Source organism: Aedes albopictus, chromosome 2 (genome assembly GCF_035046485.1).
Source record: "Aedes albopictus strain Foshan chromosome 2, AalbF5, whole genome shotgun sequence".
NCBI classification, from domain to species: domain Eukaryota; kingdom Metazoa; phylum Arthropoda; class Insecta; order Diptera; family Culicidae; genus Aedes; species Aedes albopictus.
In genome coordinates, this window is record NC_085137.1 from 182,897,344 (window position 1) to 182,917,066 (window position 19,723).

The 19,723-nt window shown below is 40.4% G+C and overlaps 1 protein-coding gene across 11 annotated transcripts in view; it reads left to right on the plus strand.

Moving 5' to 3' along the window:
- The window catches only part of LOC109419572 (cell surface glycoprotein 1), a 254,760-nt gene that overhangs the window by 225,249 nt on the left and 9,788 nt on the right, over nucleotides 1-19,723 (plus strand). For 8 of the 11 annotated variants that reach the window (XM_062850821.1, XM_062850823.1, XM_062850822.1 and 5 more), the window contains 2 exons: nucleotides 7,758-10,022; nucleotides 18,315-18,473. In XM_062850821.1, the coding sequence (XP_062706805.1) occupies nucleotides 7,758-10,022; nucleotides 18,315-18,473 (2,424 nt within the window). Of the gene's footprint in view, nucleotides 1-6,177; nucleotides 6,640-7,757; nucleotides 10,023-18,314; nucleotides 18,474-19,723 lie in introns of those variants that run through there. The other 3 variants (XM_062850826.1, XM_029858877.2, XM_062850824.1) reach the window with 3 other exon arrangements.

Below are 19,723 nucleotides of genomic sequence, written 5' to 3' on the forward strand. Positions count from 1 at the left end.
CAAAGAACCACCCTAATTAAAAATAAATGAGCCGTCCTAATGAAATATTATATATATTCAACATTGAAAATGACTTACAGTTTTATAAGAGATTTTTTAATACTATTATCTTATTTTTGAAATTTTTCTACAAAAAGGGCCACCCTAATGCAAAATAAGTGAACCACCCTAACGATATGTGATATATAATATGCTATCAGTTGCCAACGATGATATAAGACATGTTCCAGTACTATTGCTATCAATATTTCAGCAACTAAATTCAATTCCACCATTTCAAATTAATTTCACTCCCCCAACTCAAAAATTTTCTAAGTCCAAAAATTCATTTTTTTTCCAAAAAAAAATTTTTGAGATAACACCAGATCTCGACGTTTCATGCACTTTTAAGGCATTTGGCATCAAAAAAAAATTTTCGATTTCGAAATTTTCATGTATCCCTACCTTGGGATATTTTTCGTGTTTCAAAACAGCCAAACTTTGACCGCTTTGGGCCACCCCTTAGCGAAGTCCTCCTCCTCTCCTCTTCTTGGCGTAACGTCCTCACTGGGACAAAGCCTGCTTCTCAGCTTAGTGTTCTATGAGCACTTCCACAGTTATTAACTGAGAGCTTCCTCTGCCAATGACCATTTTGCATGCGTATATCGTGTGGCAGGCACGAAGATACTCTATGCCCAAGGAAGTCAAGGAAATTTCCTTTACGAAAAGACCCTGGACCGACCGGGAATCGAACCCGTCACCCTCAGCATGGTCATGCTGAATACCCGTGCGTTTACCGCCTCGGCTATATGGGCCCCTAGCGAAGTCCGATTGAGCTGAAATTTTGCATGGGGACTTTTTTTGAGGAGACGAAACTTTTGAGCACTACCCGTTTTTGAAATTCGATGGTCAAATTTTTCCCATACGTTCCATTGGCACCCTATTATTCATATACAGTCAGGTTTTTTTTTACGCGGTTTTTTTTTACGCGGTTTTCATTTACGAGGTTTTTTTTACGCGGATTTTTGAATTAACGCGGTTTTTTTACGCGGATTTTTGAATTAACGCGGTTTATTTTTACGCGGATTTTTGAATTAACGCGGTTTATTTTTACGCGGTTTTTTGAATTAACGCGGTTTTCATTTAGGTGGATTTTTAATTTTAAGCCGGAATTTTTCCAAGCATTATTATAGAGCTTTTTCTACATATTTCTGTAGTTTTGGTGCTTAACAGCATTAAAAAGGTAGAATATTATGCAGAGTAATTTTCTGGATATCCAAGGACATCCAAACTGTTCTGAGTTTAGATTCTAAAGTCTACGTCTGTAAGGGGCTGTCCATAAACCACGTGGTCATGAGGGGGGGGGGGGTTCGGCCTATGAGCATTTTGTATGGACGAATAAAAAATTTTGTATGGACAAATGACCACGCGGGGGGGGGGGGGGGGGGTTGAGAAGTCCCAAAAAAATGACCACGTGGTTTATGGACAGCCCCTAACGGTAACTTCTTGCATTATACAAAACAACGATTTGTAATCTATTATGCCCAGTAAGTCTTTTAAAAGTTCAATAGGCAGTTTCAGATCAGTCGGGATATCCTAGGTCATCCAAACTATTCTGGAGTTTAGATCCTAAAGTCTACGGGTGCAGCGGTAGCTTCTTGCATCATTCAAATCAACGATTTGTAATCTATTATGCCCAGTTAGTCTTTTAAAAGTTTACTAGACAGTTTCAGATCAGTCGGGATATCCTAGGTCATCCAAACTGTTCTGGAGTTTTGATCCCATATTCTACGGGTGCAGCGGTAACTTCCTGCATTATACAAAGCAACGATTTGTAATCTATTAAGCCCAGTAAGTCTTTTGAAAGTTCAATAGACAGTTTCAGATCAGTCGGGATATCCTTGGTCATCCAAACTATTCTGGAGTTTAGATCCTAAAGTCTACGGGTGTACCGGTAACTTCATTCATAATACAAAGCTACGACTTGTATTCTTTCATGACTTACTGAACATCTCAAAGTTTAATAGACAGCATCAGATCTGTTGAGATGTCTAAGGACACCCAAACCGTTCTTGAAATTACATGAACTTTTTTCATTGTACAAATCTACGATTTGTAATCTATTATGTCCAGAGATTATTAATATATTTAATATTGTATCTATCTATCAGATAATTATGTCTATTATGTCTATTTCTGGCTGTTCAATTGGCTGATTTGAAATATTTTAAAACTATTTTGGAACAATTATTGATTTAAACCCTGTCTAATTATGTATAGTTACTATTTTTAGCTTGAGAAACTACTGTCATAGCCATAGACTTAGAAAACTGAGTTCCAGAACACTTAGGATTACCTGGAATATCCCATTTTTTTTCTAAGAATGCTTTGTGACCTTTAACTATCAACCCTCGAGCAATCGCGCTGTTGTATTTTGTACAACATGTTGAAATAATCTCGCTTTTCGTGTTCAGTAATTAGCGTGGTGTTGACGGTGGTGGGCAACCGCGCGAGTTACGGAAGGTTAAGTGAACATGATTTACTGCCTGTACTTCGACACTTATGCGACAACTGTGAGATGGAGTCTTAACAACCAGTGTTGCAAAACTTCATCTCAGTCATTTGAACATTAACCAACAAATCTTTTCAAACATTGTTCCTTCCATTCTTGTTCAAAACGATTTCATTCAATCAGGACACCTATCAAATGAGAAGCGAATCCTTGTCAATTGAACACATTGTCACTCGAATGAGTAGCTGGGCACGAAACACGAGAAAACCCTGCAAAATTCCGCCAGACTGAAAAAATATCGAATGTCGGGTCAAAGTTGGGTCAATTTTTATCGAATGTTGAGCCACTGTTGGACCAACATCGACCAAGTATTGGGTCCATGTTGGGTTTGGTGGCCAAAATAAAAATAGGTGAATGATAGGTTGATGTCGGGTTTGACGTCATCAATGATGGTAAAAGCTTTAAACCTTTAAACAATAGCTTGGCAGTTTGTGTAACTTGTAGACATTTTGAGTGACAGGCAAAAATCTTAAAATGTTGTCTTAAAATAATTCGTTGAGTTCATTTTTTCAATTAAGAAGGAAATTATTGAGTTAAATTTATAAAACATGGTTTTCATTTACGCGGATTTTTGAATGAACGCGGTTTATTTTTACGCGGTTTTTTGAATTAACGCGGTTTATTTTTACGCGGATTTTTGAATTAACGCGGTTTATTTTTACGCGGATTTTTGAATTAACGCGGTTTATTTTTACGCGGTTTTTTTTTACGCGGTATGTATCCCCCGCGTAAAAAAAAACCTGACTGTACCATATTCTCAGCTTTAGCTTCTAAAATGAGCTGCAGGTGGTTGAATTTAGAGATGCCAAAATGGCATTTTCAGCCTTGCTATTTACTAAAGTTTTGGTAAATATTTTCTCAAGACCATATCTGGATTTTGAAAAAGATTTATGGCAAATTCCATACCAAAGATCTTTGAAGATAACTTTTTAAAACTTATTATTCACAAGAATTTTGATAGAATCCTTTTAGGTTTTTGGACCAACTTATAAGGTGATCTAAAGAACACTCCTTTTATAATCATAAACAAATGGTAAATTGCTTGCGCGAGCAATGATAGATACCTTCTTAGATCCAATGCGAAACTGCATGCAGAAATACTATTTGGAATTCTACGGAGATTTTCAGCGTAAAGTTTTTGAAGACATTTGCCGTAGATTTTCGTAGTTCATTGAATTCCAGCATTTGTTCTGAACAAACTACTATATCGTCAGAAAACTTGAAACAGACCATATCCAGTTGGAAATGTTGTATTGAAGAATGCCTTTTCGTTGCAAAAGTGTTGACCGTCACTGTATTATCTATCGATATGCGCGGAAGGCGCAACTTGCCCGGCGGCTGAGATTTTCTGCCTCGGCAGGCGTAGGTATTTGTTGTTGTTCCTTCCGAATCTCGACGTACCTACGTACGACGACGAAACGAACATACAGTCAGGTTTTTTTTTACGCGGGGGATACATACCGCGTAAAAAAAAACCGCGTAAAAATAAACCGCGTTAATTCAAAAATCCGCGTAAAAATAAACCGCGTTAATTCAAAAATCCGCGTAAAAAAAACCGCGTTAATTCAAAAATCCGCGTAAATGAAAACCGCGTTAATTCAAAAATCCGCGTAAATGAAAACCACTTTTAACTCAATAATTTCCTTATTGATTTTATATTAAAAAATGAACTCAACGAATTATTTTAAGACAACATTTTAAGATTTTTGCCTGTCACTCAAAATTTCTACAAGTTACACAAACTGCCAAGCTATTGTTTAAAGGTTTAAAGCTTTTACCATCATTGATGACGTCAAACCCGACATCAACCTATCATTCACCTATTTTTATTTTGGCCACCAAACCCAACATGGACCCAATACTTGGTCGATGTTGGTCCAACAGTGGCTCAACATTCGATAAAAATTGACCCAACTTTGACCCGACATTCGATATTTTTTCAGTCTGGCGGAATTTTGCATGGTTTTCTCGTGTATCGTGCCCAGCTACTCATTCGAATGACATAATGTATTCAATTGATAAGGATTCGCTTCTCATTTGATAGGTGCTCTGATTGAATGAAATGGTTTTGAACATGAATATGTAGTAGAAAAATGTTTAAAAAGAATTGTAGGTTAATGTTCAAATGAATGAGATGAAGTTTTGCAACACTGGGTTAAACCGGTTCGTTGTAAAGACTCCATCTCACAGTTGACGCATAAGTGTCAAACTACAGGCAGTAAATCATGTTCATTTAACCTTCAGTAACTCGCGCGGTTGCCCACCACCGTCAGCACCACGCTAATGCTGAACACGAAAAGCGAGATTATTTCAACGTGTTGTACAAAATACAACAGCGAGATTGCTCGTGGGTTGATAGTTAAAGGTCACAAAGCATTCTTAGAAAATTTTGGGATATTCCAGGTAATCCTAAGTGTTCTGGAGCTCAGTTTTTAAAGTCTATGGCTATGACAGTAGTTTCTCAAGCTAAAAATAGTAACTATACATAACTAGACAGGGTTTAAATCAATAATTATTCCAAAATAGTTTTAAAATATTTCAAATCAGCCAATTGAACAGCCAGAAATGGACATAATAGACATAATTATCTGATAGATAGATAGATACAATAATAGATATAATAATAATCTCTGGACATAATAGATTACAAATCGTAGATTTGTACAATGAAAAAAGATCATGTAATCTCAAGAACGGTTTGATGTCCTTAGACATCTCAACAGATCTGATGCTGTCTATTAAACTTTGAGATGTTCAGTAAGTCATGAAAGGTTACAAGTCGTAGCTTTGTATTATGAATGAAGTTACCGGTACACCCGTAGACTTTAGGATCTAAACTCCAGAACAGTTTGGATGACCTAGGATATCCTGACTGATTTGAAACTGTCTATTGAACTTTTAAAAACTTACTGAGCATAATAGATTACAAATCGTTGATTTGTATGATGCAAGAAGCTACCGCTGCACCCGTAGACTTTAAGATCTAAACTCCAGAATAGTTTGGATGACCTAGGATATCCCGACTGATCTGAAACTATCTATTGAACTTTTAAAGACTTACTGGACATAATAGATAACACGTCGTTGCTTTGTATAATGCAAGAAGTTACCGTTACAGACGTAGATTTTAAGATCTAATCTCAAGAACAGTTTGAATGTCCTTGGATGTCCAGAAAATTACTCTGCATCATATTCTACCTTTTTAATGCTGTTAAACACCAAAACTACAGAAATATGTAGAAAAACTCTATAATAATGCTTGGAAAAATTCCGGCTTAAAATTAAAAATCCACGTAAATGAAAACCGCGTTAATTCAAAAATCCGCGTAAAAATAAACCGCGTTAATTCAAAAATCCGCGTAAAAATAAACCGCGTTAATTCAAAAATCCGCGTAAAAAAAAACCGCGTTAATTCAAAAATCCGCGTAAAAAAAACCTCGTAAATGAAAACCGCGTAAAAAAAAACCGCGTAAAAAAAAACCTGACTGTACGTAGATGCGCTGCGCTGCGCGTCGTCAGGGCACGACGGACGGACGGTTTGGGAGGCTGGCTGGTGACACGCCGGCGACGACGACGACGCAACCGCCGCCCGAACCCCTACACGCGCTGCCATATAAATTAAATTGTACGCCGGCTGCACTAGTTCAGTTTCTACTAAGCCTTTACCGAGTCTAGGAGAAGAGAACATCTTGCTCAGTGATTTGAGGAATTTGAAAATAAAGAAATCCCACAAGGACCTGCTAATCCAAGAGATCCCCAAATAAGGATACTCCCGTCCCATGTCCTGAAGCGCTACAGTGTACATCTCAGTGTGCAGTGTGCAACAATTGAAACCGTGTGCCTTTCGTTTTCGTGAAAATCTGTGATAAAAGAGGAAAAGGACTGATAGCTACCGCCCCAATCCTGGTCGGAACTTTGTGATTTATCCCTACTTCCCATACAAAACCAGAAAAAGTTGAACAGAGTGCATTTAGGATTTTCTTTGGTCAACAAAGAAAACCCGCAAATCCGTCAAGATTCTTGTGGTAATAGTGATCAGTGTTGTTGTTTGCTGTCTGACTGCATATTTCGTGATGGGAGCCGTTAAGGTGATTATTTCGTTTGATGCTGAAAAGGATTACTGCTTTGGCCGTTGCTGGCGAGAAAAGACTTGTACAAACTGGAAGATGTGTTTTTTTTACTAGCTGAGAGGACTCTAAAGCACTTCATTGTGCTGAACAGATCTGCTTACGTGAACGGATCAGTTTATAAATGCGAACAATAGTGTTAAGTGAAAATAAAAGCAGAACTGTTCAACTATGCTGAATAGGAAAAAAAGAAACAGATTGAAAAGTGCTAATGGGTTTTGCATTCAACAAAACAAGTTCTCAAATATCTATTAGTTATTGAAGTTTGATCAACTGAGAGACTCTAGATAAAAACAAACGTTCTTGCATAATTATTTGAAATTATTTGAACTTTAATGATTAGTGATACAATGAAGTTTATAATGGAAAAGAATATTTATAAAAGTTTGTTCCAATCGCTCAATCCAATGTTATGAGTTTTACAGAATCGAGTCCTGATATCTAAATTGTGTAGTCTTAAATAAAAAAAAAGCAAAATACCTAGTACGAGTACAAATGAACGATCACTTTGGTCTTTGAAAAAAAAAAAAAGAAAAGTTTTGTCGAAACAGTTAAAGATTTGTACCTTGAACGAAAGTTAAAACAATCCTACCCAACCAGATTCCTGTATACATCCTTGTATAAAATTGTACATAAGCATGCAAACCTACATCATTGACTAACAAAAACCATTCCAAATCTCTGCTTCTAATGCTTTTCATTGCTTTGTGCCGCGACCACGGTGTCACAACCCGAGATGAACTACTCGTAGGTGGTCCCCCTTGATTGGCTTTGCTATAATTCATTCCAACTGCTGCGCTGCCGTACATTGCTTAATGCTTGCCCAAATTTATTGGCAACTTCCTGCGCTTGACGAAGAAAATATGCGATTTATCTCCCTACACCTTTTACGAGCGATATTTCCAATCCAATAATAACTGGACCGAGCGTGGGTTTCAGAGAATTTTTCCCCATCGATGTCTCTCCTCTTCCGTGGGTGATCCAACCGAACCAGTTTTCCATCCATCCTACCATCCATCCGATCTTGTGCATGAACCATTTTCTAATAGATGATTCCCGTCTGCTTGCTACAATTACAGCCAACTGAAGATGCCGCTACTGCTGCTGCGGCCGCTGCTCCAGCGACAAGCGATGTCACCGAGACCAAACCCGAGGCCGCCGAGGTTGCCCCCGCGACCGAAGCCGTAAAAGCCGTTGAGGAACCAGTCGTAGAAGCCGCCGTCGCCTCGCCCGCCCAAGAGACTGCCCCTGCCACCGCTGAAACCACTCCGGCCACCGAAACTGCCCCCGCTGTCGAACCCGCCGCTGAAAAGCCCGTGGAAGAGGAGAAGAAGGTCGAAGAGGAAAAGCCAGCTGCCGCCCCAGTCGCAGTCCCAGAGCAGCAGGCGGAACCGGCGAAGGAGGCCGAAAAGGTGGTCGAACCCGTGGCCGTTGTTGAGGTAAACAAAGCAAAACAAGTCGAACAGACGCCGCCGGCGGAAGTAGTAGCCGCCGCCGTTGAGACTGAAACCAAATCCGAACCTATTGTTGTTGAGCAAACAGAGAAACCAGTAACCGAAGTAGTAAGCGACAAACCGGCAGCGGAGGCGGCGCCGGCTGCGACCGAAACCGTCGCGGTCGAACCCGTCCCTGCTGAACCGGTTGTCGCCGCTGATAGCAATGGTGATAGCACGCCTCCACCTCCTCTGCCCTCCATTCCTCCTCCCTCCCAGGTGATGGTATTTGCAGAAGCTTCCATGTCCCAGGGTACATCCGAGCCCGAACCCGATTCCCTGAACTCTATCCCGGAACCGTCGTCGTCTTCCTTGCCGGTTGAAAAGCAGGAACAGAAACAAGAAGAGCAGGTTGTAGTGGTAGAAGAGAGCAAAAAAGCAGAAGAGCAGGCTCCAGTCGAAGAACCAGTCGTTGAAAAGAAGGTTGAGGTAAAGCCAGTTGAATCTGCTCCTCCAGCTCCGGTAGAAGCCGTCACTCCAGCACCAGTCGAAGAAGCCAAGAAGGAAGAGACTCCAGCACCGGTTGTCGAAGAAAAGATCGTCGAAAAGGTTGTCGAAGCAGTGCAGGCCGATGCTCCCGCCGTTGAAGCCGTTGTCGAGCTGAAGGAAACTGTTTCTGAGGTCGTGGAAGAAATTCTGGAGAAAGCCGTCGATAAAGTAGAGGAACAAGTCACAGCTCCGGTTGTCGCCGAAGAAATGAAGCCTGTTGATCAGGCCCCGGTGGAAACCGAAGCACCCAAGGAAGCAGCTCCTGAGGTCGTTGCCGAACCAGTCAAGGCCGAAGAAACGCCTGCTCCCGTAGAGGCAGTTCCCGCTCCAGTGGAGGAAAAACCAGCTGAAGCTACTCCAGCCCCCGTTGAAGAGAAGCCAGTCGAGCCAACGCCAGCCCCAGTTGAAGTAACTCCCGCCCCGGTAGAAGAGAAACCCGCTCCCGTCGAAGAAAAGAAAGTGGAAGAACAGCCAGCCAAAGCTGAACCAACTCCAGTAGAAGAAGCACCAGTGGCTGCAGTGGAACAGAAACCAGTTGAGCAAGCTCCGGCTCCTGTAGAAGAGAAACCCGTCGAACCGGCCCCAGTCGAAGAGAAGCCCGTTGAAAAAGTGACCGCCCCCGTAGAAGAAGCCAAGCCAGTCGAAGCCGCACCAGCAGCGGAAGAACCCAAGTCAGAAGAACTCATTCCCGCACCGGAACCGGTCTCGGAAGCTGACGAAATCAGTAACACAATCGACGATTTGCCACCCCCACCACCGCCACCGGCGACTGACGATGAGCCCGTGCCCGATTCGCTTCCCTCGCCTTTGCCCACAATTGCAGCTGCCGCCCCGACGACCGGTGCAACCGACGAACAGAATCTCTCCGTCGACATTTCCTCACCACTTCCACAGAACTCGCTCGAGTCGCTTCCATCACCGCCCACACTATCCCAGAGTGACGCCATGAGCTTACCTCCCCCGCCGGAATCTCCCTCGGCCACACTGACCTCGATCGAAGCCACCGAAGAACAGTCTCTTCCCGCTGCTCCCGTTTCTGAACCTACTGAAGCCCTTCCCACGCCTCCAGAATCTGCCCCCGTAGAATCCTCCGAACCACAAAAACCCGCAGAAGCTCAGGTCCCTCAGGTAGTAGCGGAAGAAAAGCCAGTCGAGGTGCCGGCGGCGGCAGCGGCGGCGACGGCGGAGTCAAAGGTTGAGAAAGAACCCGTGGCGGCAGAAGAACCAGCGGCGACGACGGCGGCGGCGACCGAACCAGCTCCAGAATCTAGCAAGAAAGAAGAACAGGCTGTCGAAGAGAAGGAAAAATCTGAGGCGCCGGCGCCACAGCCAACCGAAGCGACGGAGATCGTGGTCAAAAAGGTGAATACCATTTCTTAAAAAAAATCAAAACCAAAAAAACATCCAAGTCAATCAACCCACCAAAAACAAACTCAAGATTCGGATACCCTTACGGTATTCTTCAGCTCGTCTCTTTTAGTGCCACTCTCTCTATTTCTCACCACCATAGAAAACTGACTGTTTCACAGAGTTGTGAGTTTTGTTTGTCGTTTTAAAACCAAAAGATAAAACTAGTTGTTTTAACAATCATTTTTCGAATCTAAAATAGTGCCATTTGTTTGTCTCGTTTTGTATATTTGCCGCTCGCTCGCTCGCTCTCCTCCCCCCATAAACATCTCTGCTCTGCTCTACTACTATTGCGCCTTCTAAATATGACCACCAACAACCACCAAACCACCAAAAAACCAGGCTCAGGAACACATCGTTTTGATTTTTGTTTCGTTTCATCTATTCGTTTTCGCTTCCTACTTTTGGCTGTACATTACGTTCAATGGGTTTTGATTGGGGTCCTGGAATTTTTTACATACTGTTTTCCCTATTGTGTATAAGAGTTACATAGCTTTTTTTTTGGGACGGATATTTCCTACTGTGCACAAAACTCTGCAAAATCCAATCAAGACTCCAGCGAATGCTTTTGTACAATTGTTTGGTTTGTTTAAACAAATATTGACATTTTCCATTGTGAGTTTTCAGGTAGATTATAGTGTAATCTAGATAGATAAGAGTGCTGTACACTGAATTATAGTTGATAGTTGGTTAACCATAAGTGTTTGATCATCCGTTGTGAATCATGAGTGATACCCACGTATTAAACTAACTAACACATGTTAATCGATAATTGAAATTTTAGGAAACATAATCAGAAAAAAGAACAATTTGGAAATAACCCAACGATTTTATACCATCAATTAAAACAGCAATATGCGACAGACGATGGCAAGATCGCATAGCTCTTCGTGTCTAAAAAGAATTAGGACAGATGATTCAATTCTAGCCATGGTAATATTCGTTCATCTCTGTGTAACATCGATAAAGCACAAGCAGAGTGATAAATATTGCCGCCGTCAAGCAGAATAGTATGGAACGAGCTCACCAACTCACACCAAGTAATAGTTCTTCCACTAAAACTAAGTGAAAAATATGAGGCGAAATCAATGGATATGTTCGAAACCTTTTTTTTAGCTACGCCAACAATTGTTTTCCATGCTTTGATGCTCAGTACTCGACCAGTAGTTTTTGAATTGGATAATCTAAGATTCCATGCAGTACGCAACGCTCATATTCGTTATAGTAGATGAAACTTAGTTCCAATTTATCTTTTTGCTGCAGCATCAAGCAAATATAATTTAACTTTATCGGCTCATCTCCCCATTTTCTCAATCAGTTTCTAGTGACCGGATATGAAGTGACTGTTAGAAACAAAAAGCTCTTTACTCTAGAAGGAACATCTTTTAAGTTTAACCATTAGATATGCTTTCGGCATAGTGACACCTAGGAAATCGACATCTCGCTGGCCTGGTGTAACGATCCATCAGTCCTACAAGGATTAATCGAACAATTTGTTACAAACTGTTTTACATTCGTTGTGTTGCGGAGCTAGTGACATTTCTCTGACAATGTCTACATAGAACCTATTTATTCCAGTTTTTGGCATTCTTGAGTCTTCCTATGAACCTTCGCTTTTCAGGAAGCTTTTTGCTCCCTAAAGTTTTTGTGAGCGCTCTGCATGACATGTAGTATTTGTATTACTTTAAATTTACGATAGGTACGAATAATCAAAAATTCCATTAGAATAAATTCAGAATATTGTCAAAGATTTCTGTAGAATTTATCTGAACCTGTGCTACATATGAATTAATCATGAAAACGTCAATCTGAGTTTCCCAGGAAGAATTTCACAAGAATTTTGCAAGCAGTATACTATGCAAATATATTTACTAGAGCATCCATCCGAAGTACGCTTACTACTATCACCTGAAGAATCAATTAAGGTGAAACATCAAGAAATCCCATTGCAATGTTACATACAAACTTTCAAGGCACAAATCTGACGAACGAAGCATCGAACCAAGCCGAACTTGTTTATCCTGGCTTTGCTCACTTGCAAAAAGAGGTAGCTTTTCCAAAACGAGCGCATTTGTTTACGAATTTTTAAAATTGGTGCTCTTGAAAACGTGAGTAGGGGTTCAAGTCGGCCATTGTGGCAAACATATTTGTACTCTCTGATATTTCTCCTTAAGAGTTTCAAAAGGCCTATACACTTCAGAAGCTTACCAAAGATCACGAAAGAAACGCGCCCATGAATTACACGGAATTCAGAAATGAGTCCGGGAAGGATCCAGGGAGAATCTATTATCCTGGTCTATGTCCGATATTTGATCGCAAGGAATCCATCAGATAAATCTGTCCAAAGAAAGCACCATCAATTCTTCATGAGTCTTGCAAGCAATTTGCTAAAATTGTTGGCGAAGTTCAAAACGAATATGACTAGGGTGTTAGTAGAAATCTATAAAGCTATATTGTACTTAATCTGCAATTGATATTGTATTGAATTTTCTTAAACGTTCAAAGAAACTTGGATTGAATCCCCCAAGTATACTGGGATTAACGGGTTACGGCAAAAGTCTTCCAAGAATATCACAATCTATCAAAACACTTCGCATGCATGTGTTACGTATCTGATCTGGGATCCACCACCCGAGCAAAGTCTGATAGCAAATTGAAAACTAATTTTGATGTTGTGATATTGCAAATTTTGATAACTCAGGTTGTTGTCGTTTTGGTCGTTTTAACGGTTAAAACATCAAAAATGTGAGCAGAAAAATGTTCCTGTGACAGCAAATTGAAAACCATTCCTGCTATCGATGATATCAAATTGATAACTATTTTTGTTATCAGCGCAAGAAAAATGAAAAATCGTTAAATGTAGAGTTTTTCGATTGATATCAAATCCTAAATGCAATAATACAATTGCACTAATGATATATCACCAGAATTACTTCACATAGTTTACTAAAAGATTTAAAAACTAATGTAACACTAAATATTTACATTATTTCAAAATGATAGCAAACCGAAAGCAAAATTTGAAATCAAATTAGGTAAAGATAAAATGATATCAAAATGTGATATCAATTTGTTGCTGAATACAAATCATGTTTGCGATTTGCTGTAGTTTTGTTGTTGGACTTTGCTCGGGCAGTGATTTTGCAAGTCTTGAAAGTTTTGTAAAATATCCTTTAGGATCTCGTCAAATATTACCACATACGCCCGCCTTATATTCTGTTATGTGACGTATCACTGATTGTTCACTGACTGACTTAGCTGGTTGTTTTTTTTTACGGCTGACTCGCTGAGCCTTCTACTCTCCTAATCATCTTATCTTCCTGAAGCTATTGGCATTTCATACTAACAAGATTTGTGACAGAAATCGATTAGAACCTGGTATAATCATCTTACACGATTCGTTTCCAGACTTGTCAGAGTTCAGATTTACTGACTGTTGTATGAACGGCTGAAAAGGGAAGTTACGAGATATTAACCTGATCAGCAAAAGCTCTTTCATAGCGACGTTCTTCAGCATTCTTACAATCAGAGTTGTGGCATTTCAGGATAGGCAATGCCTAATGAACAGGAACGACTGATACTCTTGTAAATCAATTTGCATTTTATGCAACAGTCGTCTTCTTCTCGAAGCACACGCTGAAACACGAAGCTCGAACTGCATGATTTTTCTTTATTTTACGCCTCACATTCATAATCACACGGCGTGCTACGTGTGTTTGTAGCGCCTCATTCGGCATCTGGCAGTGAGTGTCATAATATCTGCACAGGAGTGACGATAACTTATGTTGAGATCGATAAAGAATGAGTATCATCACTATGTATGTATCAGTGCGTTCGTCGCAAATGTGTTTGATAGGAACATTGAGACGGTCGGCTGTAGCGTTGATATATGCTTTTTTGTGTGTAGATGGTGAACTGATGGCACACAAGACCGTCTTGCAATATGCCGCCCTGTCTTATTCCAAATTTAAAGTAAGTTTGCGCTTCGCCTTTTATTTGTACAATTAGTGCCCTAAATTCAGGCATAGTTCAGGACTTAATTTCGGTGAGGATCATTAATCTAATCTTTTATGATTTGACGCGGTATCTCACTGCAATTCTCCTAAAATTCACCACAGTAAACAAGACTACCGCTGACTAATGAAAATTTCATTTGCGCAGGGGCGGGAATCGAACCGTGACCCCGTGTCACTAAGAGTGCGTCTGAACGACCGACATTATTAGTCGCATGGCCACGAAACCCATTGGTTAATGTTTCTTCTTCTTCTTTGTGGATCTACGTTCCCACTGGAACTTGGCCTGCCTCTCTTCAACTTAGTGTTCTTTGAGCACTTCCACAGTTATTATTTGAAGGGCTTTCTCTGCCTGCCATTGCATGAATTTGTATATTGTGAGGCAAGTAGGGTTTGTGTTCCATCAGTAATCTCACGCTCCCATATTCATCCTATTCGAAAACAAGCGATTACGGCACCGATTGATTCCGTTCTTTTTGTTTTCATGCGTGCTCACTTCTAACAAAAAATACAAAAATAAGAAACAAAACAAACAGTGCTTCATTCCTTTGTTTTTCGTAGGATGAAAATGGGAGCCACATGCTTAATAAGGGAACCAATACCCTATAATGATACACTATGCCCAGGGAAGCCGATTTCCCGACCCGAACGGGAATCTAATAGTTGTTTTCGCCCATGTTGATTTGGCGTTGTAATGTTGGAATTCTGCTAAAATCCCAATTTCTTCTTAAATTTGTCCTCGGTTTTCTATCGCAACTCCTCTGCTAAATTGATTATAGTTTATTTACAGTATTCTTCTCGCGCGTTCTCCCGGATTTCCTCCTTGAATGCATCCAAGGATGTTTCGTGGAGGATTGCCGATGTTTCTTTCTTTCTGGGTTTCTTCAGGTGTTTCATACAAGGTTTACTCGGATTTACTCCCACAGTGCTTTTCGAGTTTTCCTTGTTATCTATCTAGGATTTCTGAGAGTTGTTCCTGGTATTTCCAAAAGAGTTCCTCCGAGAATTTCCACAAGAGTACCCTCCTGGATTTCGTCAACCAGTTTTCCCGGTATTGCTCGCGTGATTCTTTCGGAGATCCCATCAAAATTCTTCCAAAGTTCCTTTAGGGATTTCTTTTAGTGGTCTTCCGATAATGCTTTCCAAAAAGTTTCTCCCGGAATTTTCGCGAGACTTCTACAGAAGTTCTTCCAGGGATTTCTCCTAAAGAGTTTTCTGAGATTTCTCCTGGAGTTCCACGCGAGATTTCTCTCGTGGCTTCTCCGGGAAATTTATTTCATAGGTTTCTGAAGTTGCCCATGAAAGTTCTTCGTAAGCCACCAGGATTCCTTGCGATATTTCGCCGGGAGTTGCGTACAAGGAATTTTGTTAGCTACTCCAGGAGGTATTACGACAAGAACTTCTGATAAGTTGTGGCAAGGACTCCTGGAGTAACTATTGTAGAAATCATAAGAAAAACACCTAAAGGAATACCGAGACAATTTTTGGCAGGGGCTCTGGGAAGAACTCTGCGAGTAATATCGGGAAAATCTGTAAGAGAAATCTCAAGAGGATCACATCATGAAATCTCTGAATCAACTGTGAGTAAATGCTTAGAAAAATCTCGGAGAGCATTTCATCAGAAACATTCACAATAGCTCCTGCAGAAATCCTAAAAGAAACCTCGGCATAAATCGTGAGAGAAAGTCCAGGATAAGTTCTGAAAAACACTGTGAAGCATCGTGGGAACTACATCGAGAGGTAATACAAGTCAAGTTCCGGGAGAAACTTCGAAGCATATATCAGGTCGAACTTAGGAGAAATTCCACAACATCCTTTTAATTATATTCCTGGATAAACTTCAGATGCAAGCTTATGATAATTGCTAAAGGTACTCCGGGAGGAATCCCATGGGGTACTCTGGTAGCAATACCAGGCAAAGCTCTTGAAGGAAATTTCAAAAGGAACTCCCGCAGAAAACTCGTGGCAAACTTCTGATCAAATCCCGGGAGAAACTTCAGTAGAAATACCATGAACATCTCGTGTTAAGACTCTAGAAAATATCCCATGAGAAATAACGGTAAGATTTGCGGAAAATAACCCAAAGGAGAACATCTGGATCCTGGGTCATTGTACGTCACGAATTGTTCAGCCTTAATAACCCCGCGTGTATGTGTTAGTCGTCAAAAAGAATCCTCAGTCTGTAAGTGCTGGCAATCTTTTACCTTTAAGTAGTATTGACGCTTGATACGTCATAATACCGGTTAATATGGGAAGAGGAGGAAGAGGAATTGATGCATTTGCTCGCCACATACACTTTATGTGACGGCTTCATCGACACAGGTTTGATAATTCAGCTTTTCTTTGTATGACGTGACCAATGTGGCTACTGCGATACAGTGACAAGACAGTGTATGAAGGGAAACGGTTCTGTCAATCGTTTTTGGTGCTAGCTATAATGTTTTCGAATATACATATGATAAGTATGTGTGTAGAACAGATAAAAAAATAGAATGGGCTCGCAACAAGGCTTGAACCCATGAACATCTGCATATAAAACAAAAGCAAAAAGATAAATAGTGTTCACAATTCTCAATTTAGCTGAAACTTGACAACCTTCAACAGGTACTCAAAAAAAAGTACTCACGTGTACTTTTATTGCAGTTCTTTATAATTCAGTGTACAGCTACGGCATCCATTTAAAGTCCTAAATCCTCATTTAAGTTTAAAAGCAAGCACAACTTTATAAGCGCAGCTCTGATAAATACATCAAGCATAGGTCAGGGAGTTGTTAGTTAGGTACTCATTTCAAGTTAGTTTGTTTTGATTAAATTATTGAACTATTTATTTTTAGAATGTTCTCTTGACTATGTGCCTGGTTATGAATCATTTAGAGGCCATCATAGATTCTCATTGCGTGCGATTTAGTAAAGTAAGCTCATCGAATCCATCGAACTGGCGGCAATCACGTATAATCACTCAGCGCGAAACTATCCTGCCATCTGTAGTAGTGATCACAGTAATAGATCCATAGAATTAGGCTGCATAATAGAGGCTGGTGTTAGAAACCCAAACATAGAAAACATACCGACAAGAGGCGGCTGCTTATGTTTTGTTCGTTCGAGTGTGTTTTACATAGTCCATTCGTTGTATGCAACCGCTGCTAACTCTCTCTGCTGGATCATGACTTCCATAAATCAGCAAGACGAAGGAAAGTGCGCAGCAGTTCAATCCAACCCAATCACACATGGAGCCAAAACAATGCAAACGATGCGCCTCCCCCGTGCTTCCCTGGTGCCGAAGATCCGCGATTGATGTTCCGAACGACTTCCTAATAGTGCTACGTGTCTCTTCTTTGTGCGTCCTTGTCAATGGAATGCTAGCGATACGTTTAACTCTTCCCGGCAAATACTTATCCCGTAACAGCAACCATCTAACAAATGTCAATCTACCTCCCCTAACTTTTGTCCCAAGTGACATTTTAGGTTTTATCATGGTTTAATGACTAAAAATCAATAACAAAACCATAATAAAACAGAAAATGCTCAGAGGGATTGCTTGTATTGTGTTGTCCTTAAGTGTCGTCCAGTCCTAAAACCTTTCCCAACGAAGTGTAAAATCCCAATTTTTGTCCTAAATCGCTTCGATAAGTGTTAGTAACTCAAATATAAATTCCGTCCAATGAACTAAACTCCATGCCAAGACTATTTCTGTGAGTAAAATAAAACCGTTCAGAGCATCGATAAGCCGATGAGCTTTCCTAACTCTTCACACCTCACGTGCTATGCAGTAGTCGTTAAGTGGTTACGGACTGTTTTGGTTAATAGAAATTAACATCAAAATCAAGCATCATTAATCAACTGGTTATTGTTATCGTAGATTTGTTGATCCATCCCTTAGATTGCTACCAACTACTAGCGTAGTGATTTGCTATCCTCTGATCCATTCCTCACCTCACAAAAAAACAAAATTCCGCTACAAACTCACATTCCTTCCTTTAGCTCATCATACCTCTCCCTGCAATTATACATATATGTAAACAAACAATCGAGAAAAACTGTACATATCGAAAGTGCACCCGCACCTCACCATTTTGGTTTTTTGTTCTCTTTTCCATTTCTCTTTCTCTCTTTCGCGTGCTCTCTTTCTCCACAACACCCTTTCTTCGCATCTCGCCTCGTCATGGTGTGCGTGCCCTGTCCCGATCTCTGTATCACAAATGTGTCTCTCCGCTATTGTGTGAATTACCGAACAGCAGCAGCAACAAAATGGAACCGTTGAGAATGGAACCGCCGCCTCCACAGAGAACGGAACGACCGAAAACGGTGCGGCGACGGTGGAAAACGGCCAGAACGGAGTGCACGAGACGTCCACCACGGAGAGCATGAACGGCGACACCGAACACAAAAAGGAGGTGAGTTAAGCTGAACTCTTATTCACAGACAAACAGACGTAACACTCGCAAAATTTCCATCGACCACGCTTTTAACGATCATTTTAAATTTTCATAGTTGTGGCTTTCACAACCAGAGGCGCGCGCATAGTTTTTCTATGCGGTTGACGTTTCACACTAGCGCCTTCTGTTGACGATATTGCACAACACAGTGATTCGTGCAACTTCTCCACCAGGTGATGGTAGGGTGAACTGGGCGATGGATTTCCATGAAAATCGTTCAAGGTGTTACGTCTGTTTGCCTGTGTCTTATTGTTGATGGGCCTTAAACTTTTTTGTAAGTTCTATTCTACGAATCGTTGTCTCGAAACGGAATTGGAACGCATAAACTACAGATCTCATAGGAATTATCCAAAATTTATTGTTTAACCTCCCTTGATCACAAAAAAATACAAATAAGATTCTGGGGTCGTTTTTATCCCAAATATTGGACAGCTCACAAAAAGCAATAGCTTGTCCGATTTTAGATCTCTTTGGCTCATAAGAAAGGGGTACTTGTCTAGTTTTTAAACCTCCCGGAGAAATCCGGATTTGGATACTGTACTGTGGCAACCGGAAACCTGTTTTAACTGAAGAAAGTTGCTTTAGAGACCCTAACTTTGGCAAGCTATAACTTTGCAACGAAGCAAGTAGGGTGAAAATTTACTTCGTCATATGCGCTAATATCCGTCTCATCACTCAAAGCACTGTGACACTTCAAAGTTGGATTTTACTGCTGCAGAATGCAGCAAAAGCTGTTGAATTAACCAAATCAATTGCTTTTTCCCGTCGGTAATATGTTTGTTTACATTTTCCATGAATTCTTCTAGAAGTTCTACATATACTTTCTTTGGTCTTCCAAATATGATCAAATCACATCACCAATCAATGTAGAGAATTGTAAAATCTTGTTAGTAGGGTATTGGTTCCCTTCTTAAGCATGTGGCTCCCATTTTCATCCTACGAAAAACAAAGGATAGAAGCGCTGTTTGTTTTGTTTCTTATTTTTGTATTTTCTGTTAGAAGTGAGCACCCATGAAAACAAAAAGAACGGAATCAATCGGTGTCGTAATTGCTTGTTTTCGAATAAGATGAATATGGGAGCGTGAGATTAATGATGGAACACATACCCTATTTACAAAGCAACAATTATTGTTGATGACTAACAATTTCAACTGCTCTGGTAAAAAATAATATAAAATAAATAAAATTCCTTGCCCCACAATATACAA